The 22,958-nt window shown below is 42.1% G+C and overlaps 2 protein-coding genes across 3 annotated transcripts; both read right to left on the bottom strand.

The window, feature by feature from the left end:
* Positions 1 to 1,597: 1,597 nt before the first annotated feature.
* Positions 1,598 to 15,418, bottom strand: LOC130192667 (aminopeptidase N-like). 2 transcript variants are annotated; one of them, XM_056412774.1, is made up of 21 exons: positions 15,333 to 15,418; positions 10,910 to 11,631; positions 10,009 to 10,151; positions 9,551 to 9,690; positions 9,219 to 9,345; positions 8,339 to 8,493; positions 7,760 to 7,873; positions 7,488 to 7,631; positions 6,991 to 7,056; positions 6,743 to 6,808; positions 6,475 to 6,650; positions 5,338 to 5,414; positions 5,057 to 5,190; positions 4,806 to 4,861; positions 4,579 to 4,726; positions 3,979 to 4,070; positions 3,682 to 3,792; positions 3,292 to 3,459; positions 2,643 to 2,783; positions 2,337 to 2,418; positions 1,598 to 2,235 (listed from the first exon to the last, which is right to left on the bottom strand). In XM_056412774.1, the coding sequence occupies exons 2-21, from the start codon at positions 11,500 to 11,502 to the stop codon at positions 2,083 to 2,085; spliced, it is 2,886 nt and encodes a 961-aa protein (XP_056268749.1). In that variant the 5' UTR covers positions 11,503 to 11,631; positions 15,333 to 15,418; the 3' UTR covers positions 1,598 to 2,082. The 2 variants fall into 2 exon arrangements, with proteins under 2 accessions (XP_056268749.1, XP_056268750.1); XM_056412775.1 differs by lacking the exons at positions 1,598 to 2,235; positions 2,337 to 2,418; positions 2,643 to 2,783; positions 3,292 to 3,459; positions 3,979 to 4,070 and having other exon boundaries at positions 3,706 to 3,792.
* Positions 15,419 to 16,577: 1,159 nt separating this feature from the next.
* LOC130192671 (AP-3 complex subunit sigma-2-like) lies at positions 16,578 to 21,114 on the bottom strand. The gene is given in 7 exon segments (XM_056412778.1): positions 16,578 to 16,725; positions 16,728 to 16,794; positions 17,118 to 17,225; positions 18,259 to 18,330; positions 18,765 to 18,876; positions 19,283 to 19,374; positions 20,944 to 21,114. Coding segments are annotated over 7 exon segments (576 nt in total). The 5' UTR covers positions 21,013 to 21,114; the 3' UTR covers positions 16,578 to 16,669.
* Between the last annotated feature and the right edge of the window lie 1,844 nt (positions 21,115 to 22,958).

Genomic DNA, 22,958 nt, shown 5'->3' with positions numbered 1-22,958 from the left:
GACAGAAATGTCTTCCAAACATCATGGAGTTTGGATTATGGTCTCCAAACATAAGAAGAAATACATATGCAAATCATTTTGATGATCATGCATTGTTACTCTTGGTGGTGCTAAAGGCTACGCATGGCTGTAACAGCCAGGAAATGGACTAGAATAAATTGGGGTTGTGAATTCCAAGAAAAGTAGACTAACCGTCAACCAGAAAAAAATGGAGGGATGTCTTCTGGAATTTCTTTCATCTAAACACGTTTTCATGTTTCTTTCATATCAGCTACTAATGTCCATATGGCATGTTGTCAAAGGCAAAGACTTTCAAATGCAATGGGATTATTCATTGCTTGGAGGCGACAGCAGAAAACAGTTGATTCGTCATGTACACTGGTCTATTTTTTTTTGACAAATGCAAAAAAATCTTGTGTTCGCTAAGTTTACTGTTATTGAACTCCTTTAATGCATTACTTCAAAATGTGGATACAGACATGCGAATGGAGTATGGTAAGAGTAATTTCTAAAATATATCTCTTTAGATTTGTCTTCCAAATCATGAGTCAGGCGATGGCACAATCCTCAAACAGAATGTAGTCATTGCCTCATGTGTCTGTCTTGAAGAAAACTCCAGTGTGATGCATCTCTTGAATGTGTCCAACAATATTCCACAATGTACTGTAGAATATTTAGTTAAAGATTTAATGCCATCATTTCATGGTCACTCTATAGAAGACCAACCAGTTATCATGTGTAAAGCCCCGCCACTATAAAGGCGCCCTTTGAGGGCTTTCACGTATCTACAATGTAAACCTGCTCAGGGGGTGTGATGACGCAGTACAAAGCCCCCAAAACGAACACAGGACTTTCAAACAGGAGAACAGTATTCGTGTCCCAAACTTATGTTTGTGATGTTTGTGTCGTGTTTAAATGTGTCTTAGTTTACGCGGTTATTTTAGCCAAACCATGATTATTGTATTAAACCCAACACAGAAGTTGTCAAAAAATCTAAGCAAATTTCTGAATTCACAACATAAACTACGTGTTTACTGCGACCTTGCGCCGAGAGGTCTGACAAAGTGTTACATCATTGACAAGGATTTTTTGATTTTGTGCAAATTCCTCCTTGTTGCACTGATTTTAGCACGCACCATGTTCCAATGTTACCTCACAAGCTGCAGGGACATTTGTGTAACAATTTGATCTGGGTTTTTTTACTGACAAATCAAATTTATTAGCTTCTGCCTGTAAAGCAAAGTAGATTTTGAGACCTCCAGTTACACATTGGCGTGAAATGGTGGTAGATACAGACTCAGATTCATTATTTTCAACTGTATACACGTCATAAACCATTTAAGTTGTAACGTTGAACTGTCACAACATGTTGAAATGAGAATTTCCTGGAAGATTTATTTTCCAGTATTTGGTATAGTACTGACAGGGCAGATTCCCAAAGGAGTAGAGTCATACACACAGAAATATGGAGAGGGAAAATTGGTTTGTTTGGAGCCTTTCTTTTTTATTACAGTATTAAACACAGAGTGTGAAGAGCGACCATCAGAGACCAGGGAATCCTTTTTGTATCAAGAAAAATTGACACAGACATCAGGGCTCTGAGCTTTTTATATTTATTGGTCATTTGAGTCTTTGCATAAACTTGGCAGACAACTAGTACATCATGTAGTGCAATTATTTATGATGTTATCATCAAGTAAAAAGAAAAAACAAGAAGCCTAATATAAATGAAAACAGGCTCTTTCTCTCCTACCATGAATTTTCTATTTAAAGACATCCAATGTTGAGAAGGACTTTTTGTTAATGACTTTACAAGAAGCTGCAGGAAATGTGAATTTACAAGTCATGAATAGGGTGCATTGTATACATATGAGAATAAGAAAAAATGTATTGTAAGTAAAACAATCATGTGATAAAGGTTTTCTCCCTGACAATCACAGACCAGATGTAAAAGCTACATCACCTATTGCTCACCATATATCTTACCCTTTGCATGTAAGTGAGTTTGAATTGACTTTACGCAACTGTTTTCAAGAGGAAGATGGTTATAGTGATTGTCATTCATTACGTATCCCAACGTTCTCATTGGGACTCGTCATTAAACCACTTTAGCACATGGGCTTTGTTCTCTGCCACCCACTTGATGTTGGCTGTGGTCTTCTCTATAGCCTGCTCCAGGGCCAAGGTGGCTGAGCCAAAACCAACATGGATGTTGTCTTCTTTGAATTTCATCAGCTGAAGAGACAAAAAATGCATTTGTTGCCTTTCATTTGCTCTAAATGCCTTCAGGGAAATACTGTGTTTATGTCCATGTGGTTGTGAGGGCTGCTGCGTACCTCCTGTAACTCAAACTCTGTAGACAATCTCTTTGTGATTCCGTTGATGAGACCAGAGAAGGAAAATGATCTTCCTCCATACCTAATAGAGAAAAGGAAGATGGTGTTGTGATATAATGATGGAGATCAGCGGAGGGAAACTGATCCTGTTGTTGACCTCATTGAACATTTGTCTGACTCCAGATCAGTTTGTCCCTGTAAACAATAACGACTTAAGCCTAATGGTGTGGACACATGCTCAAAAACTGTTCAAAACATCAGAAGCACTTAATATAGGGTTATTAATGCTTGTATGGTTGCTCTTACTGCTTGAAAAGGTAGCTCCATCTTGCTCTGACAAAGTTCCAGGCCAGCGGCATCCCCACAACGTTCCGGGCGATGTAATGGATGGTAGATGTGGCATCTTGCTTGCGGATTTTAGTTGGGTCGAGTGTGTACTCCAGATACCTGGCTCAGCCAAAAAACGTTCTTACAAAGCAAGCTTTGCCAAAACACTTTGGGAGAAGATCTTTGGTAGAAGATCATTTGTTACATTTGCTGTGTTGAGTGCATTTTCTATGCCATTTAAGAATGTTCCATCAAAAAACAATCCCGTGGTTTCTGTGTGTCACTGTCCTGTCAGCTGCTTGTGGTCAAAGCGGATGCTGTTCAGCAAAGGTTACATGCTCACATCCTACAGTCCCACATGCAACAGGAAATCTCTCGGTTAAACTTTTGTCAAATGTTGGACAACTTGCTTTGGAACAATGTGCAGGTATATGAACTTAATTTAATTTGTATTAATTACCAAAGTCAGTGTCTTAAAAAAAAACAGAAAACATGTGAAGCAAGTGGTCTGCTGAATAAATAACAATTCTCTACTTTCACAGAAAAGTAACCGTTATAGCGCTGTGAGTTGGTAGAGCACATCCTCCTCGGAGGTGAATACTCCCACAAATGTGGATGTCGCACATACCTGTTCAACAACCAAGGTGCTTTGGTGCAGGCCATGGCCGACCTGAGCCTGGAAGCTTCGGAGGCAAGAGTGGCGTTCTTGAACATTCTCCAGGCAAAGTCCCACTCCTCCACACCACCGAAGGCTATTGCCCTGCAGTAAACTGTGCTTTTCAAGTTGGGATGGATCCTGGTCAACATCAAGATAAACATACAGTAGAGAATGAAGCCAAACACAGATACTCTCTCCCGACACATGCAGCCGGGGTGTAACAGCGAACGTCTATACAGTTGTTTCATTGTCTGTCTTTTGGCTCGCTGGCGAATCAGCACAACATGCACAGCAAGTCAAATTGTGGGAATAGGAAATCTTGAAACACAATACAACAGACTTCAACTGCTCTGTACTTACGGGTTGTGGTGTGGATTTTCCATCCATTGTCTGTACCAGCTTTTTATCAGCTCCCCGCAACCCTGCACGCCCATACTGCAGGCCATTCCAATAGCATTGATCTGATTATACCTGAGAAGGGGGATGTTTGGGGAAATGCGGTAAAACTGCAATAAAGCATGATAATACCCAATGTGAAAGTTGTGGAAAAGGTAACAATCTAAATGAAATATTGCACAGAATGGAATCACGCCACCAAATGGTAAGTCACCTGCTTTTTACTATAAAGAATACATCCTCTGGTATGCAAATTCTTACTGGTCAGTGTGTCCTGTAGGTACGTTGGTCCAGTTAGCTGTAATCGTCTTGAAGTGCTCAAAAAGTGGTTGGATTTGTTTCTTGAGGTATAGCTAAAATCAAAATATATATCAGCAGTAGTTTTTATGTCCAGCTGTTTTACACTTTCCCTTTACCCATTTCTCCTGTTATACTGCGTTTACTCTCGGAGTGACAGCAACAGGCAACGAGGCCATTTCAATGGAAGCCAGTGGCATATGAATTCTTGAGTTCTGGCTGAAAATAGGATTTTTTGAACTACCAGTTACCATTAAAGTATAACCAGTTCACCCTTGAGTCCAATTGAATGGCTCTGCTAAATCTGAAGAAATTCCCTTTAGGGATTCCTGAGATATCGCATTCACAAGAATGCAAAGACGGGAAACCATAAAAGTTCCAGCCACAGTTATCGCCAGTGTGGAGGCATATTGTGTTTTCAAGTGCAATTTAAGGGCACAGCTATGGCAACAAGTGCTTGATCAGCTCTTCACACCGTCTCGGTGACAAATAGATGGCCACGCTGTTGCTTCTGTCGCTCCAAGTGTGAACAAGCATTAGTATTCATAGTAAAGCTGTCTCCACCTGTAAAGCTCCGTAGACCTCAGTGCGGTCGAACATGAGGATGTAGTAGTCGAGGTTTCTCAGCGCGGACTCCCAGGGGATGTAGTCTCTTTCCTTGGACAGGTATTTGGTCGTTGTCAGGGCCAATGTTGTGTTGATTATTTTGGCTCTACACAAAGGAAACACATTATTTACAGGCATCCAATCTGTTAAGAATTTAATACTGAAGATAATTATTTGTTCTTTACCTTGCTAGGTTGAACGCATCATCTATGATCTGTGCTCTGTTGATGATTGATAAGGCCTGAAAGAAACAACACAGACAAACAAGTACATGTTCAAATTCACCTAGTTCAAGCCCCAATCCAAGAGAACAGCCGCTAGCTCTTCAAAAAGCCGCGTCCTCTCTCTTTGTATTCATCTAAAAGTGCACATACAGCACAAACAAAACCGCTATTGATTGGGATGAAAAACGTCCGTGAATGGGCTTGTGACTCACCTGATGGTTGGTGTTGAGCAGGGAGAGGAGACGATCCCAGTTGTCAAGATCATAGTTCACCCTAAAGTACCCAGCTACATTGGTGTTGGCCAGCACCCAGTCCTCTCCTGAAACTCTCATCAAAGAGTTGGAGTCTGATGGGAAATATTAGAAAATGTTCAAAATATTCAGCGAACGCTTTGACCAGGGATTGGTCAAGCCCACTATTCCGGTTGGAAGCCTTTTCTTATGTAGCATTCGGATCTAATATAGAAAAGCAATGGGTGTAACGATGAGATTACCTGTCTCTTGGAGGAGCCAGTACTGTTGCTGCTCCACACCCGTCTTCATCCATTTGATCGGGACAAACCACGTGTAACTGGACCGACACAGATAAAGATGATGGTTCTGATTAAATATAGTAAAGTCATATTATGTGAAAGTATAGTTTAGGTGATCAGTAGTTTATTGGGAGAGTGGTTTGGGGTAACGAAAGCATAGGGGATGGACCAGCCTGCCGTCATAAAACTAATGGCTTTTATTACGGGGGGGTTTAGGAACCAGGTAGTGTTAGGGGGACCAGATACAAATTCTCGGGGGCCTGATCAAGATAAGGAGCTGACCTTTCAGGATGTAGGAGAGAGGACTTCTTCTTTGAAGTTGTCATATCATTTAGAATCAACACTTGTGTTTGTTTGACCGGGGCCAGGAGGTGTAACCTAAATCTGTATAAAGAAGGCTGTGACTGTTGTTCGTTGAATCTTGTGTCAGAGTTCCCTGAGAGCTGTGACGGACTTTTCCTCCTTGCAAGGAATAGAACAGATGAAGGCAATTTTGATTGAGAGACTTCATTCCTTCTTTCCAGATTAACAGAGAAAATCTTCCACGACAGTTCCTAGCCATGCTAGCGGCCTGGCTCTAGGGATGACAATGGCCGGGTCCCGGGACAGAGGATGACGTATGTGTTTAGATTGTAAAGCCTCCTGAGGCTACTCTGGGATGTTGTGCGATACAAAATAAAATAAATTGAATTGAATTGAATGTCATTGAATTGGTCGGTCTTTCTGTTAAACGATTGGATGGATTGCCTTGCAATTTGGCGCAGATATTCACGGTCCCAAGATAATTAATCCTGTTGAATAATCCCCTAACTTTCTTTCATCCAGCACCACCAGATGGTTCAAATTTGTGTATTTGCGTGAAATGCTTCAGCATCCATTGCCATACAATTTAATAACTACATTTATGTCACACTCATGATGTATTGCAATACCTTTGGTGGTCCTCGTACATTTCGTCTACCTTTCATCGAAATTCCACATTTTTAAGACATCAATTCCTAAGCAAATATTTGCAAAGCTAATAACATTCCCATGAGCCTCTGTTGTACCATTTTGTTAAAATACATGAACCTTGCAGGATAAGCAACTGAGTCCTACTTGAACTGGGAGGGCCTGTCCAAAACAGAGTCTGGATCCAACAGGAAGTGTTTCTGGGTAATACTTCCTGTCCGGGTGTCAATAGTGACCACTGGGAAGCCCATCTGAAGGGTCCAGCGGTTCATGATGTCGTGGACGGTGTGAGGAATATGCATTCCTGGTGTGTTTTCAACTGCCTGGCAACAAACAGAGCGTCACAAGAATGTAATAAGTAACACAGCCAGAGTCTCATTGCCAGGTGATAATTACAGTGTTTAACTGTACTAACCTGCTGGAGGTGGTCCCACAAGTCTGTGTACACTGTGTTGCCGAAGGCGAATGTGTTCAGGTAAGACTGAGAAGAAACAGCGGCTCTAATTTAAAGTGTACTCACACACACCAGAGTAAATCAACATGATTGTGATTGGTTCTGAATCTCGTGCGCATGCACACAAACACACACACACACAAACACACACACACACACACAGTGGCAGTAGTCATTAAGTAATGAGGCTCTTTAACAAAGTTACTCACACTGAGTCCTTTGGCAAACACTGGCTCAGTGAGAAACTCTGACAGCATCCTGAGCACCGCCGCACCCTGACAACACCAAACACAGAAAACACCAGATATGAGTTGGTTAGAACTTCATATAACAGCAAAGCATCAAATCCAATTTATTAAAACAAGATGTTTCCATGATGAGGGGAACAGGGATCTTGAATTGGGAAACGATCAAATTTGTGGAAGAAAAAAAGGCAAACTAAATATTATCAGATTCAAATGTGTTTGTGCTAAATGTATTTGAAAAAGAGAGCGACAATAGATCAGGTAAAACTGCCTATAAGGGAACTATAAAAAAAACAGTGTCACATGGTATTGCTTTTTTTTTTTGTATTTTCAAACTTGTGGGCTCCTTTACTGAGTATGAATAATTGACCCTGTTGAGAAATGTGTGAAAAGGTAATATTGTAACTGTATGTTTGTTTAAGATCCTACATCAGCTGTGGGATATTGTCAGAGAAGCACACCTTGCTGTAGGAAATGGTGTTGAACATCTCGCTGATCTGAGCAGGGGTGTTGACCTCCTCTTCTCCACGGGTCAGCGGGTGGGAGGAGGCCAGGGCGTCCACGGCAAACACCTTTTGCACGTCGGACAGTATGATCTCGTCTTTCTGCAGCCAAGCAGAGATATGAGTCAGGAGAGGCTTTCTGACTCAACCATGCCTTTGTTACCTCATTGATCCACAAAATACAATTGGCAAGGCCCTCTGTCTTTAGAAGTCGCAAGCCTGGCACTTACAATGCTCCAGGTGGGCTCAGCGTAGTCGGCTCCGAGGTACTCCACGTATGACGCGAAGCCCTCGTTCAACCACAGGTCATTCCACCACTGCAGAGTCACCAGGTTCCCGAACCACTGAAAGAAAAGAACGATGATGAGTAAAGTGGGATAGAGTTCTTCCACAGTAAACAGTCATATATCAGTTTAGCTTCTGGGAACTGATGTTCACATGAAAACTGTTGCTGTCTGATCGTGAGTTACGACTTTGGACAACATTAACACCAACGTTATTTTCCAAAAACAAGCTTAAGAAAATAGCCTCACCATTAAGGTTCACATCACGTATGATGTCAGGCTTTCAATAGATCTCAAAGGGAGCAGGATTCATTTGTCCCCAGGTGATCTGTCATCTGCATTTGCATTCATTTAAATGCATGTTCACAACATTACTCGAGTGGAGCTTAGATTGAGTTTGTACCCAACGAGTGTCTTGATTATAAACTCCTATTTCAACATACTATGAAACGTGTATTTCTCTCCGGATTACTTAAACTGGATCAGATACAATTGTAGAAATGTGTCAGGCATATTGTGGCCTACCATGTGTGCAAGTTCGTGGGAGACAACAGTTGTAATTCTCTCTTTATTTCCAGTTGAGGACATGATGGGGTCAAAGAGCAGGGCCGTCTCCCTGTATGTGACCAGACCCCAGTTCTCCATTGCCCCAGCATTGAAGTCAGGCAGAGCAATCTGATCTGGGGATGATAAAAAATCCAAAGAAAATCTGAAGATTTTACCTTGCAATTCACAACATTTGTCAATGAATTTGGCATTGATCTAATCCCAAAAGATGCTCAGTTCTATGGTTGTTTTACATCCACAAGGTGTATTTGATACAAGAAGTTTGCAAAAATTAGAAGAAAAGTGAGGTTGAAATGCTCTGGAATTAATTAAGTCACCTCTGAGGGACCTTTTAACCCATTGAAGGTATTGAGTCATCGTCTAAGTCTATGTCTGCCGACAATTAAGGATTTTAAATTAGCTTGAGCGGAGACAATAGAGCATCTTCAGTCATGTTTCTGCTTTTGAGCCACGCTAGCCGCATGACTCTAGGGATGGCAACGTCTGTCAGTTGAACGGTCAGTCCAGACTGAGATATCTGAGCTTTACATTAACAGTTATTGCCATGGAATTTTGTAAAGATTTTGGTGATCCTCTAAATTTCCCTCTACTTACCACCCTTCATTTTCTATTTGGCACCATTATTAGATCAAATACCGGTATGTACTTTCTTTAATGAACAAATTCCTGCAGATGGTGAACATTACACACATACCTACGAAGCGTTTGCATTTCAGCATTGCCATTGAGAACATGACGGGATGCTTTACTTTACACTCTGCCGTGGTTCCAACTCGTGGTGCAAACTAATGTTTCTTCTGTCCACTTGAATTGAATTGTTGAGGCAGAGTCGACCTACCTGACTTGGAGAGCGGATATGTTGTGTTGAAGTACTGCTCATAGAACCGAAGGATCGGCCCTGTGACGTTGAGAGCATATTCACCCTGCCTGGAATCTATGGCTTTTCTTCGAGCCCAGATTCTGATCTGCAAAGAGGCAGCTTAGAGTTGGTCAAAACAAATAAAAAGAGGAATTCTTTTATTGTTTATACTGGGCTCACAGGAATGAAAAACAGATGGTGTGACCGCTGACCCTCATTAACACTGGTTGTTTGTCCAGTGTTTAGTCTGCGATCATAATGAGCTTGCACACTGGTAAAGTAAATAGATGAAGGGAACAAAAATGCCTTACCAACAAATTCTTATTCTGGGTTGATTTAATGTTAACAAAGTCACTGACAATAAACGCCAGCAGATATGTGGACATTCTCTCTGTGGGCTCAAATGTAGTCACTCTGACAGATACGCCGTCAATGACAGAGTCTGCGGTGCCTGTTTGGAGAGGAGGAGAGTTAGACTCTGACACTCATTAAAGCATTAACAACATCTAGTTGATGATTTTCTCATAACATGTTCACGTTATCAACGTCTCACACGTAACACAGTCTGTCCTGAAAGTAACCTGTGTCATAAACACGTCATACTGTATATCTTCTGCCAAACCACCATTGTGTGGTATTGCAATTGTGTTTTTAAATTTTCATGGGACTTTCCTACAATTGTGCTTTTGAACTGAGCCAGATTCTCTATAAATTTGCGACGGTACAAAAATTAGAAAAGGATTGGAATTTCTGAATTTTTTTAACGAACCAATTTCCATGCCGTTCGACAGAGCCACGGTGTCTGGGTCGTGGATGATGGTGACGTTGAAGACGGCTTTCAAGGCGGGCTCGTCAAAGCAGGGGAAGGTTTTCCTGGCATAAGTGGCTTGCATCTGCGAGGTAGCGACAACTCTGCAAAATGTTCCAATGAAGCATTTACACAAAATATACCACAACGAGGGGGATACTCCACCAAGTCCCACCAAGAGGCACATTGGATTCTTATTGTTAAGGGACGGTATGGGGACAATATACACATTTCCCCCCATTTACCTGTTGTGCTATTCATCAATCTGGATTGTTTTATTCTGAGTTGCCTAGCTTTGGAGATATCGGCGTAGAGATGTCCTCCTCCCATTAAAATATAATGGCACTATTAGGCAATCGACTTGTGGGGCTCGAAGCGCCCAAAAAATTAATTTGGAAAAACTCAACAGCAATGTATGTCTCTTTTCAGAAAACATGACCCGGTAACTCAAGATAACTTTACATCCAGGAACTATTTTCCTCCTACCGAACTCCACCCGTATCCATAGTCGAAATTTCTAGCTCACCTAGCACCTATAGCTAACGTCACAGCCCAGCCAAGAGAGATAGCATTAAGCGTTACATCTCGCCCTGTCATGACTCATGAACCACTAGACCCAGGCTTCCTTCCGCATTGGATATGGCTGCACAATAAATTAGGTATTTGGCGCTTTGGGCACCAATTTGCAGACTGCCATATCGACCCATTATAGTTGAGAGAAGGCAGACATCTCCAACACCAGGCAACTCGCACCAAAACCACCGAGATCGATGAAGAGCACTCCAGGTCAGAGGAAACATATTTGGGTTGATTTGTCCCCTTTAAGAGCACAAAGACGGTGCATCATTCTGCCATTGCTTACTTCCTCACACCATCCTCTGTGTATTCACTCCTGTAGAAGCCTTCCAGGTCATCTGCCAGCTCTCCCTTAAATTCAGTGTAAAGCACATAAGAGGCTCCCACAGATAGTCCGCTGCGTAGCTGAAGCACCAGAAACTCCGTATTCACGACAAGCCAGGACTTCTGTATGGCGGGCGCGGTGGCTTGGCCCAGGCCGGTCAGCACAGCATGGTGCCCATTGAAGCTTGTGAGGTTCAGCTTGTTGGAGTGGATGATGAGGAGGTCCGTTTCCTTCACACATCTGACGACCACCGCTGACTTCCCGGTGAAGAAGTACATGCCGTCCGCCCCGGGCTTCAGCCGGGGCCACAGGGTGACGTTGTAGGAGACGGGAGCAAGGGAGACTGGGAGTCTGTAGTGGTCCCAGGGCTCCTTTGGGCCGGAGGGGGTGGTGAAGGGTGTGGGCATGCTGGTGCCGTCTCCAAGCGTGTCTCGCTTCTTGGCCCGTTCCTTGTCGTAGGCGATGGACAGAGCTATAATCGTAACCAGAGCAGTGACCGCCAGCACGAGCAACCCGAGGCCCACATGTTTACTGAAGTAGTAGACCTTCCCCATGTCCGACTCAGGAGGGCGGAGAGGAACTCTGAGGGGTCTCAGTCTGTGTTTGTCCAGCACAGCAGGTCTCTTCCCTCCTCAGTTAATGGCTAAGCTATTAACATGGCAAAAAAGGCATTTTCATATGACCTGGGGAGGAATGGAAAGATGGGATGTCCTCGTCATTTATTCTTCAATTTAGCAGTTTTTAGAAATGGTGCACGATTAGTGTTGCTTAAAAATTGGCGTTGCAGTTTCATTCTTATGCGAAAAGTACAGCGTCATAATCACATTTTAGACATTCATCTTCAATAATTATAATAAACACACATCACCAGCATCCTCAACGAGTGTTAAAATGGGGTTTTACAATATCTGCCACCAGAAAATCTACAAAATGCATTCACAACCGCTTTTGGTTACTTTTGCATGCAGGGACAGAGAACATGCTGGACTCGTATAATAGCGTGCAACACAAAGTCTATTCGTGCCGCACTGCTCATGGGACAGTGGTCAGGAGTATACGGATGGCTTGGGATGAAGAATGTATCACATCGTTCACTAATCGTGAGTTTTTTCTTCAATGCAACACATCTGGCTTGTATATATTTTATGAGAAGAGACTTGTGCTTTTAACCTGTGCTGAAAGGATGAGTGTGATGAGTGTATTTCTCCGCTGCGAGACGAAGACCAAAAAAAAAAGAAGAAGAAAAGAAATGTACAGTTTTATCTATCCCCATGGGGAAATTCTTTCTCCTCTGCATTTGACCCATCCTTAGTTATTAAGGAGCAGTGGGCTGCAGTGAAGCGGCCGAGGAGCAAGGGTTCAGTGTCTTGCTCAAGGACACTTTGACATGCAGCTTCTCTTATCCTATCTTATGCTGGTTTCCAGCAAGCAGCCTTATTTAGATATTAATAAAGATATTAGGACATGGTGCCCTTTGGCTGCACACATCCTTGATTGCCATGATAAATGTGTATGTTGTAACATAGTTCAACTCAACATATTTTTCATCTTACTTTTGTACCAACTTGTCTGTGTTTGTGTCATTTATTTTGGTTGAAGCAATAACCAGCAGCGTGGAAATTAATCAGGACAGTATCTGGATTAATTTACAACTAAGAATGACTCCGGAAAGAAACTATATCCCTTCTTTACAGCCAGGAACAATTTGATTTGAACAAAGATCACCATACCGTCTTATCAATAATTAACATTTACAGCTGACATATTCTGATGTTTGCAACAGCCTGTATATATATATATATATATAGTCCCAACTCATTAACTGAAGATAATAAAGGCTCGACACTTTCCATTATCAGTCACTAAGTGGGAATATCTGCTGATACGTACTGGCATAGAGGACAACTTAATTCACACTTTGTTCCTTTTATTATTCGAAGTGACTAAGCATCCCCCTTTCCTTCCTGTCTGATTGCATGTGCACACAGGTGTTTCCTCACTAAAATCCTTATGGTATCATCGAACATGTGGGAGAACACAAGAAACACCCAGACGTGTCGGTAACAGCAGCGAAGCCAGCACATCTGCTTAGTCAATAAAATACCAGTATTTAATTTATCATAACTGTGTTTTGTGTTTTTCCATAGAGAAAAAGTTTGATGTGAACATTCTGCATTGTACAGAAAATTATTCGACTCACCACATGTTCACTCATTCTAGAGAGAGGCCACAGCTCAAGATAAGATTTATTATGTTACATGAACCTCGGCTGACTGAAGACTCCTTGAATCTGTTTTTAGACTTTACTACCAAACCGATAATTTTTTATTGTATTGTTACGCTGGTAACAGACATTTATTGTGGAAAAAGGATACAAAGCTTTAAATATAATTGACTGAATTCCAACAAAGTTTTAACCGGACAGCAATAAATGAAAGGATCCAATAATAAAATCTGGATCCATTTCATCAGGGCTATCTAAAGATCAATGAGTTACTCAGGCACCAAAGGAAGTTTATATATATATACTGATGCTGAAACTCATCACTCAACAGAGCATCTGGAAATGATGGATCTGAATCTGAATAAACTCTGCAAACCAAGAACACACAAACATAGACATTCTCGGTCCCCTCTCAAATAAACATGCCCTGAGCCGTTCGGTTTCATGCAGCGTCTGAAAGATGAAAACATCTCCGGGACAGAAGCAGAGGGCTGTAGCTACAGAAGCAATGGAGTTCAGAGAAAGGGGGCAAATTGTTCAAAGACAATAGAAAACTTGTCATACCATTGTTGATTATTTTAGGGTTTATATCTGCCCCCATTATTAATATGTATATAGAAATCAATATCATTCATTAATTTGCAATTTAGTACATAAGTGCTTAACCATATCATATGAGCGGAAAGCTGAGATGGTAGTTAGCCAAAGAAGACCTGCTAGTTAGCTTTAGCAAGAGTTTAGCTGCTGCTTTTCTCCAACAGGATTTAATCGTTGCCTTGTTTCGTTATGAGGACTAACAAACTGAAATACTACAGGGCTCTCAAGTTTTGAAGACAGGCAAGCGTGACATTTCCATCAGCAGCACCCCCCCCCCCCCCCACATTGAAAATGCGGAAGGTAATGTTTTGATCGCCGTGTCTTTGTATGCGTGCGTGCGTGTTATTTGCATAAGTCAAAAAGTATTGAACCGAATCGCATGACATTTGGTGGGTTGATTGGTTATTATACGGGGACCATTTGATTAGATTTTGGGATCGATCGGGTCAAAGGTCATGGTCAAGGTCATGAAAAGGTCAAAATCCTCTTTTTACCATTTTATATCTAATTGGCATGCAACTAATGCCAAAATGTTCATAATTCAATGCCCAATCTTGTGATATGCGAAGGTATGCGCTCTACCAAGTGCCCATTCTAGTTATGTTTTTTTTCTTCATGTCGATGGGGGGGAAATCACACATTCACATGAAGTACAAAATGACAACAAAAAAGCCATGGGATTTTAACAGACTGGGTTTCCTCATGAGTCATAACCAGCACAATGACTCCTTTGTTTGCATACGGTTTTAAACATGTGCAACGCAGGCATATTTTGAACATCAAAACCTCAGCAGTTAGTAATGGTTGACATATTCTGCTTTTGGCCCGTGGATTAATAAAGACATCTTGGGAAGGATTTAAACTGGACACCTGCCTTCCACTGTAAAACCTAATCTGGTCTATACGGAGAAATCCATCACCACCATGACTCACTTATTTTGTTGGTCTGGTTTTCTTCTTGCATCCACACTTTGCCCTTTGACATTTCGACCAGATTCCCTGTAGGTCTTATCTCAGGAATGTGGAGGCAAAATACTGTTTAGCACGCTTTGGGCATGAACGCTCTACCTGCACGTGAACCTGTGAGGCACAAATCAACTCTGTGCAGTCTCCACGTCACACTGTAGCCTACTGACAAGCTGAGGCCAGCTGCGAGAGCTGCGAAGTTTACTTCCTGTGCAGCCAACGCTGAATGTTGACAAACTAATTATTCTACAGCGGAGCCAAGAAGTCAAAGTGTTTGCATACTGCTTAAACAGTGGTTACCAGCATTGTTACGGGTTGAACCAAAAGCGAAGGCAAGTGATCAATAATTTCCATAAACAGCATTCCCCAGTGGATGCATTCTGCCTCCACTGCATTCAAGCACCATTTGTCAACAGTCAGGGATGAATCCTTTTGTTACAGACTAAATCTGAGAAACCACCTCAACAACGCATCATGCTAAAAAGGCTGGAAAGCTCAAGCGCCAGCTGGTAGTATTAGACACAAAACGGCAGCTGACGGATTAAACGTGGCATGTAATAGATTTGAAATATTAACATGGGGGAGAACAGTACATACCAAACCTTGTGTAGCTGGACGTCCACTGCGAGCTCTGGTTTAAGTCTGCGTGAGACGCTGAACTTGAACTGGAATGATCCCGGGGCTGATGTGAAACACTCGCAGTCTGCGTCGGTGAGGGTGGATGTGGGAGGTGAGAGCCGACCATCCGTTTTTCCATGGGGGTGTAGGGAGGGACCGGCTCCCTCAATTCCTCCCCCAGAGTCCCCCCAAAGAAATACCCAAATTAGTGAGAAGGGGGAGTTGAGCTGAAAGACTGCGGCTGTAACAACAAGACATTGTGGTTGAACAGAAAGAGCTCAGGAGGTACAGAGTGTTCTGACCGATTATACTGGTTCAACACAGACCGGTGACTCAGCATACCTGCTGAGCAGGTTAAAACAACAACAACAACTCCCTGTTGAATGAGCAAAGCACATTTTTTGATTTATTATTATTATACAGCGAGAACAAACGGAGGTTTGACAGGAAGGAGTAGTGAAATTCTGAAATGATACCGGCCCATAAAGACGCCAACACGCTTCATACAAACACTTAACGATGCAAAACAATGGGGCAAAGCTCACCTGTTGCCTCCCGGAACCGATGTTGGCAAAACCGTATCGCAACACATCAGAACGTGGCGAGAGCTAGACAGCATTTATATTTGCTGTACAAGCTGCACCCAGGAGAGCCGTAATGTCATTGGCTAACATTAAGAGAATGTCGGGGACACAATATATTACAGGGAAAGGAAAACAATTTGTTTCAGGAGAGCACACACACACACACATACACATACACACACACACACACACACACATACACGATAAAGATGTGTCTGAGCAATTACAACCCAAAAACTTAAGCCAAAAGATCCTCTTACGTTGAATTGGCCAAGTCCAACAAAGCTCGCTCCAGAAAGAGGGGAAAGTTTTCAATCCCCGGGCGGTACGACCGCTGATGAATGTTAGAGATTTGGATGAGTTGTGCAGGAAAATAGGCGCTGGGCCATCTTTCTTTCAATAAAGGAGTATCCACTGGACAAATAAAACACACAACAGAGATACAGAGACTAGCAGGAAATACGTATATATTAAAATTCTTCAGGATGTGTTATAGAATCAAACTTTACATTATTGTGTGAATCCTTTCGACGGGGCATTAATCTGTAACAATCCACTGCTTGTCGCCAGTTTTGGGTGAGAAACTAGGAATGAGGGGAGAGAATAAGCTGCTGTGGTCCCATAATACAGGGAAAACGTTTTTTTCTTCTTCTTCTCCGTAGCAACAACAGAACCGGGTGGATCGGGGCGCTGCATCGAGAGTACATCAGGCTGCGCAGCTCAGCTGGGTGTTCAGAACGGCGAGAGGCTCGGCACTTTGATATTGAGGTCTCCGATGTTGATGTTGCGGGAATCTCGGGCAGGTTCATGTTCTTCACGGCGGAGACGGCGCGAGCGGGAGCCGCCGACAGACCTCCCTGCCGAAAAACAAGACGTGGGAAAAACCCTTAAAGCCACCGTGAATCGGAATGTGGATGTGATTACAGGGTCTTTAAAGTTCTTGGCATATGTTGTTGTTTTTTTCTTTAGAAGAAAAAAAAGGCTGTCGGACTACAATCAGGATTTTCACATTCCTACCTACAAGGCCTGCTTAGCTCTGATTTCATCAACATCAACATCAGACATGTTTGAATCACCGAACGTTTCTGAGATGCGGGCGACGATTCAGAGGCTCTGCGACCAGGCTAATAATAACGCTGGTGTTTATGTTTATGGCACGGCCCTTTGGCGACTGACTGACCTCGGACTTCTCCATGCGCGTCTGTACCTCCACCTGGGTTACGATCTCGTTCATGTTGGTCTCCAGCACCATGCCCCCCATCACCACCTCCTGCAGGATGTAATGGACCTGCAGACAGACGCCACACAGCGGTTAACACACAGCGATTCAGTCACTGGAACGAGCCTCTTGGCGTGCCGGCTGCGACTCAACATCCAGAGCACAGTGTTAAACGCAACAGAACACTTTGAATGACCGGCGTGTTCGGCATTTCACAATCCTGCACCCAAACAGTCCCCGGCTCATTCGGGTTTCTCCCATACAAAAAGGGGACGACGGAGGCACAAAACAAACGAATGATGCAGAGCTCAATCCTCTCTGGAGCGTCGCACTCGTGGCTCACGAACAGTTTACATTTCACTCTCACGCACAGAGCCGTGAGTTCCTGTGGGCAGAGAGTACTTCGGGGAACATGAGACTGTCTTCTGATGCAGAACTGCTCTCAAGTTAAGGATGATAAACTACAGCTATCATGCCTGGAATCGCTTTATGATCAACAAGGTATGAATCTATAAAGCTATATTCCACATGTTCTCCTTGAAAAAAAAGAAGATAAAAAAGCGGATCAATCTGTAAATTATCAATCTTTCTTCTTTTTGTATGACTCAATGCCGAGCCCGTCGAGGAAAGCCTTCGGTGAGCAAAAGGTTTAAGCCTCGAGTAAAAATATTTCCCAATTCCATCTTGGGAACATTCCTCAGGCCAGACCCGACTGCACCACATGACATCAATTTCCTGCTGGGAAAATGCAATCAAGATGGCTATAAAGACGTGTGCGTATTATACACTCTGAGCTCAGTTACAGGGGGACAAGAGAAGGGCCCTTTGTTGTGGAACAATTACAGAAGCTGTTTCTGGAAAGAAACAGGCTGCGTGGAGAGGTCCAACACACACACACACACACACACACACTCATCTGAATAGTTAACTGAATATGAAAATCAAACCCATTTATGACAAACCGCCGCTGCACATGCAGTAAACATAATTGAACCATACATTCCCGTGTTCTTATACAGATACCATTGGGCTACATGTTTCAAGGCACACTTTGCTAATGCTGTTTTAATTTTTTTAAACTCTTCTCTTTTTTTGTACTCACCTTGTCCATGTGGAATGTGAGGTCCAGCTCACAGACGTTTTCAAAGCATTTATCAAGCGTCTCCACAAACACCTACGAAAGAAGAAAAAGATCTGGACAGTCAAACGTCTCACTCCCAAAATATACTTCAAATGTTGTTATTGTACAGAGGAATATTTTTGAAGGTCACATGTAGAGATCTGAATTTTATTTGAGGGTTAAAGAAAACACTGGATCTCTTCTGGGATTATCATTAATTAGCATAGTTCTTATAAACCTGGAGAGTGAGTAAAGTAAAGTAAAGACGGTCAAAACCTGCAGGAAGCCAGTGTTCATACTGAACTTCTTTTTTTAACTAGAGAAATGGCGACTGATTTTACAAATAAACCCAATATACATAATGTTCATAAATAACAGGATATCATTTGCTTGTTAAGCACCTCGAGGGTGTGAGGCAGAGAGTCTCCTTTTCACCTCGGAAACCCCACGTAGCCACAAATGTGTGTGTAAACAGAGGAGAGTCTGACCTGGATCAGGTCCAGGATGCCGAGCTCACTCTCAGATGAATCCACGCAGAAGACAAAGTAGAGGGTCGCGTAGTGCCGGTAGATGAGCTTGTAGTCGGAGCCGCCGATGAGACTGCAAGAAGATTATTATTTTTTATTTTTTTTAAAGCAATCTTACCAGAAAGTTCAAGCTTTGTGTAAATAGGATTGAAGCAAATAAGTGTTTAATGTGAAATCTCACATTCAGGGTTTTGTGTGTAAATTAATTGATGAGAGAAATGAAAAGAAGTGACTGAGACCACGTCCACTTTTATGAGTTTTGCCTCCATCTGGAGGATAAAGTCGTGCTACTGCAGTTACAGTCAGCTGCTAAACAGCTGCTCGTCTTTGCTGCCATCAACACTTATTCAGTCTCAAAACAATCCTGGCAGTCTATTTTTTTTAGATGCATACGTGGGGCAAATACGTGCTTGGTTACTCCCTTGTCAAAGTGGAGCTTCTTTTTATCATGAATGGAAGCCAACAACAGCAGAGCTCACCTTCCACCCTCTAAGAAGTTGCAGACGTTGTCATCTCTTTTAGACACTAGATGGAAGGTCTCTCGAATGATCTGCTGCTGCAAGTCTTCCGCCTGCGGGAAAACATGTGACATGGTTTGTTAAGGGATGACCATTCTGGGAAATTAAAGTCACTGCAGGCATCTGCCATTGTTTTGAGTGATATTAGTTTACTTTAAGTTGGCTGATACAGTAGCTTCCCGTCATTTGAGCAAACTGAAAAGCCTTTGGTATATTTGTAAATTCCCACTCGCAGATAGTAGACACAACTATATCATTGCAAAGGTTGATGTTTAGGGTCTATGGATCTGGTTACATGTGGACAGTGGTGGAAACAGTATTCAGATCCTTTACTTAAGTAAAAGCTTTTTTTAAGAAAAATGTATTTCAGTAACAAAAAGTAAAAGTCCTCAATTCAGACAAATGGCCCCTGTGACTGTTATACCATTATTTATATATATATACTACCGTTCAAAAGTTTGGGGTCACTTAGAAATGTCATTATTTTTCAAAGAAAAGCACTGTTTTTTCAATAAAGATAACATTAATCAAAAATACACTCCATACAATGTTAATGTGGTAAATGACTATTCTAGGTGGAAACTTCTGGTTTCTAATGAAATATCTCCATAGGTGTATAGAGGCCCATTTCCATCAACGATCACTCTACATTGTGTTTGCTAATCGCCTTAGAAGACTAATATCTGATTAGAGAACCCTTGTGCAATTATGTTAGCACAGCTGAAAACAGTTATGCTGGTGATATAAGCTATACAACTGGCCTTCCTTTGAGCTTGAAGTTTGAAGAACAAAATTAATACTTCAAATATTAATCATTATTTCTAACCTTGTCAATGTCTTGACTATATTTTCTATTCAATTTTCAATTCATTTGATTCAAGTGAGTTTTCATGGAAGACACAAAATTGTCTGGATGACCCCAAACTTTTGAACGGTAGTGTATATATAATGATATCAATAGTATACATGCATTCAGATACAACTGTGATGTTACTGATTTAGTGGAAGTGGAAGGACTGCAACTTGAATGAGTATTTTCATTATTTGAGTATTCTGCTGATCATTTCCTCTGTTAATTGACCTTTTGGCTCTGGGACCTTCAGAATATTGCAATTTAATCGTACAAGTAAATGTAGAGGAGTACAGTACGTGAGTAAATGTACTAAAGTAACCACTGCTGCTTGTGGTGCGGGTTGGATTTATGTTAATACAACTTCCGTTTACCTGCAGTGGTCATTAGCGAGTGATTACAAGCGAACTAATCCCATAAGTAGTGGGGGTGTATTTGTACAATGCACACACGTTACGTGCGTTTCAAACCGTGTAATACTGCTGAGGAAAGCATAAATTGTTATATACGTTACAAAGAGAGATGTTGACCTGAATAAGAGGAACTGACACGAAGAAAAGGGGATAGATTAGCTTTTGGCTACGCGGTTTTCGCACCGACACCATTTAAAGCTACCACTAGCTAACGAAATATATACTTCACACGCATATATATATATCTTAATAACATGTTTGATGTTCATGCTGGCAAAAGTTAATCCACCGCCCAACCAGTAAACACAGCAATAGAAAGATGCTAATGTTTTGAAGAACGATCAGCCACAAATACTTACAAAATACTGGTAGAATCTGATCATTCGCGGCTTTCCATGGTTGTTAAATATCAGGATGGCTTTAATCATGTCTGTTCTTTGGTGTTGTCAAATGACAATATGAAATTATTGTTAAAATGTTAGTTTGGTCTGTTTACGTTACGTTAGCTCGGGTGTTAAAGCGCTCTCTCAGCTGCCGGATGAGCTAGTTGGTTACATCCGGTTGCGTCTCCACATTCAGTCGACCTCAAACGAACACCTCCAATTGTTAGATGTTTCGTTCCGGGGCAGGAAGAAACGAAGTCGCGCCCAGATGATCGGAAAGCTGTGGTATTGGAATCATGTAGACCTGGAGATGAAGAACCGAGTTTCTCATTTTCCGTGAATGACATATCTCAGGATGAGGCTAACACGTGGACCATGGACCCAGTGATCAATCAGTCAGACAGTAATGCGTTTGATAAAATTGGGCTGGGTAAATGTGAAGATGACAGCATTTACAGTACACTCTGTGGCTATCATTCACTCGAAATATCATGACAAAAAGACATGAAATGTACAGTGTCCCTGCTTCTTATAAACATTAATAGGCCTACAACGTGTTCCTTGTATGTCCACTACTTTTTTGTAAACACATTGGTAGGACACATTTTTAGACCTGAGAGACCATCACATAAGAGCTCTGTGATAAAGCAGTTTATTGATGCTTAATTTTTAAGGATTTGTAATTATTTTTCCATTAAGTGTCTCCACTCTTGAGGGTTTTACTGTTCCTCTTCCTCTGTGCTTTCCATGTGTCATCGAGAGTTCTGAGACTTTTTACCGCCATGTTACATAATTTCTCAGTCTTTGTGACTAATGCACCAGCAACCGAGGCACCACGCTAATTACTGGACCCTTTGTACCTTTGTCTCCGCCACTGCCTTGAAATCTCAAAGGAATACATGCGTCACATCATCTACCTTTCTGTGACGTGACCGACAGCACTCAGGGGAAATGTGATGAAAAGCAACCGTGTGTAATGTAAAAGATAGACAAAAAAATCAATTAAGAGACCGTGGCGATGTATTGACCCTCGCCAACACTCTTGAGCAAATTCTTCCCTCACTGCATTACAAACTAGAATGGGCACTCGGTAGAGTGCATACCTTCGCATATCACAAGATTGGGCATTGAATTATGAACATTTTGGCATTAGTTGCATGCCAATTGGACAAAAATGTATCGTGCTATGGTAAAAAAAAAATTGTTTGACCTTTCCATGACCTTGACTTTGACCTTTGACCCGATTGATCCCAAAATCTAATCAAATGGTCCCCGGATAATAACCAATCATCCCACCAAATTGCATGCGATTCGGTTCAATACTTTTTGAGTTCTGCGAATAACACGCATACAATTAAATAAATAAATGGCAATCAAAACATAACCTTCCGCATTTTCAATGCGAAGGTAACTACAGCCTCCGAATTGGTTAATTTTATTTGAAATCCATGGTGCCCAACTGTGAAACAAAACATAATTTAAAAGGCCGTTATGCATCAGAAGACAAGGGGCCTTTTTCAATGATGACAATCTGACACGTTGGAGAGGACGTGAAAAAAGCAGAGATATTAAAATCCAATGAACAATGGCTGACAGCAATGTAAACTGCTTCCTTTTGACAGTGCGTATGCAGCGTGCTGCGTCATTGGGACACTTGGCGTCACGCCGACGTCACAGGTAGCGAGGTGCAGGAGCTCATGCGCAGAGGAATCGAGGAGTCAGCTGTAGATTAACAAAAGGGCGCTCTTTAATGAGGCAAACATTTCCACACAAAAAAACAACAAAGTCCAAAAAGGGGCAGGCAGAGAATCAGGGTTCAGGGCGGGCAGGCAGGGTCGAAACAGGCAGGATCAGGAACTCTCACAAAACATAGGACGAGGAAAAAAGACAACAATCCAGCAACAGACAAGAGAAAGAGTGGCACAATATATAGGAGGGAAAACAGGTGTACGACAGGGAAACAGGTGTACGACATCAGACGGTAACGAGAC

The sequence above is a fragment of the Pseudoliparis swirei genome, chromosome 4 (genome assembly GCF_029220125.1).
Source record: "Pseudoliparis swirei isolate HS2019 ecotype Mariana Trench chromosome 4, NWPU_hadal_v1, whole genome shotgun sequence".
Lineage (NCBI taxonomy): Eukaryota > Metazoa > Chordata > Actinopteri > Perciformes > Liparidae > Pseudoliparis > Pseudoliparis swirei.
Note: the sequence above shows the minus strand (reverse complement) of the source record. Positions and strands in the feature narration are given on the sequence as shown.

Bases quoted from the DNA above. Each gene is read 5' to 3' on its own strand.
- LOC130192667 (XM_056412774.1), bottom strand. From the start codon at position 11,502: ATGGGGAAGGTCTACTACTTCAGTAAACATGTGGGCCTCGGGTTGCTC. The intron at 6,651-6,742 runs GTTAGTACAGTT...GTTTGTTGCCAG, and splicing joins TGTGGGACCACCTCCAGCAG to GCAGTTGAAAACACACCAGG. The intron at 3,793-3,978 runs GTAAGAATTTGC...CCCCCTTCTCAG, and splicing joins CCTACAGGACACACTGACCA to GTATAATCAGATCAATGCTA.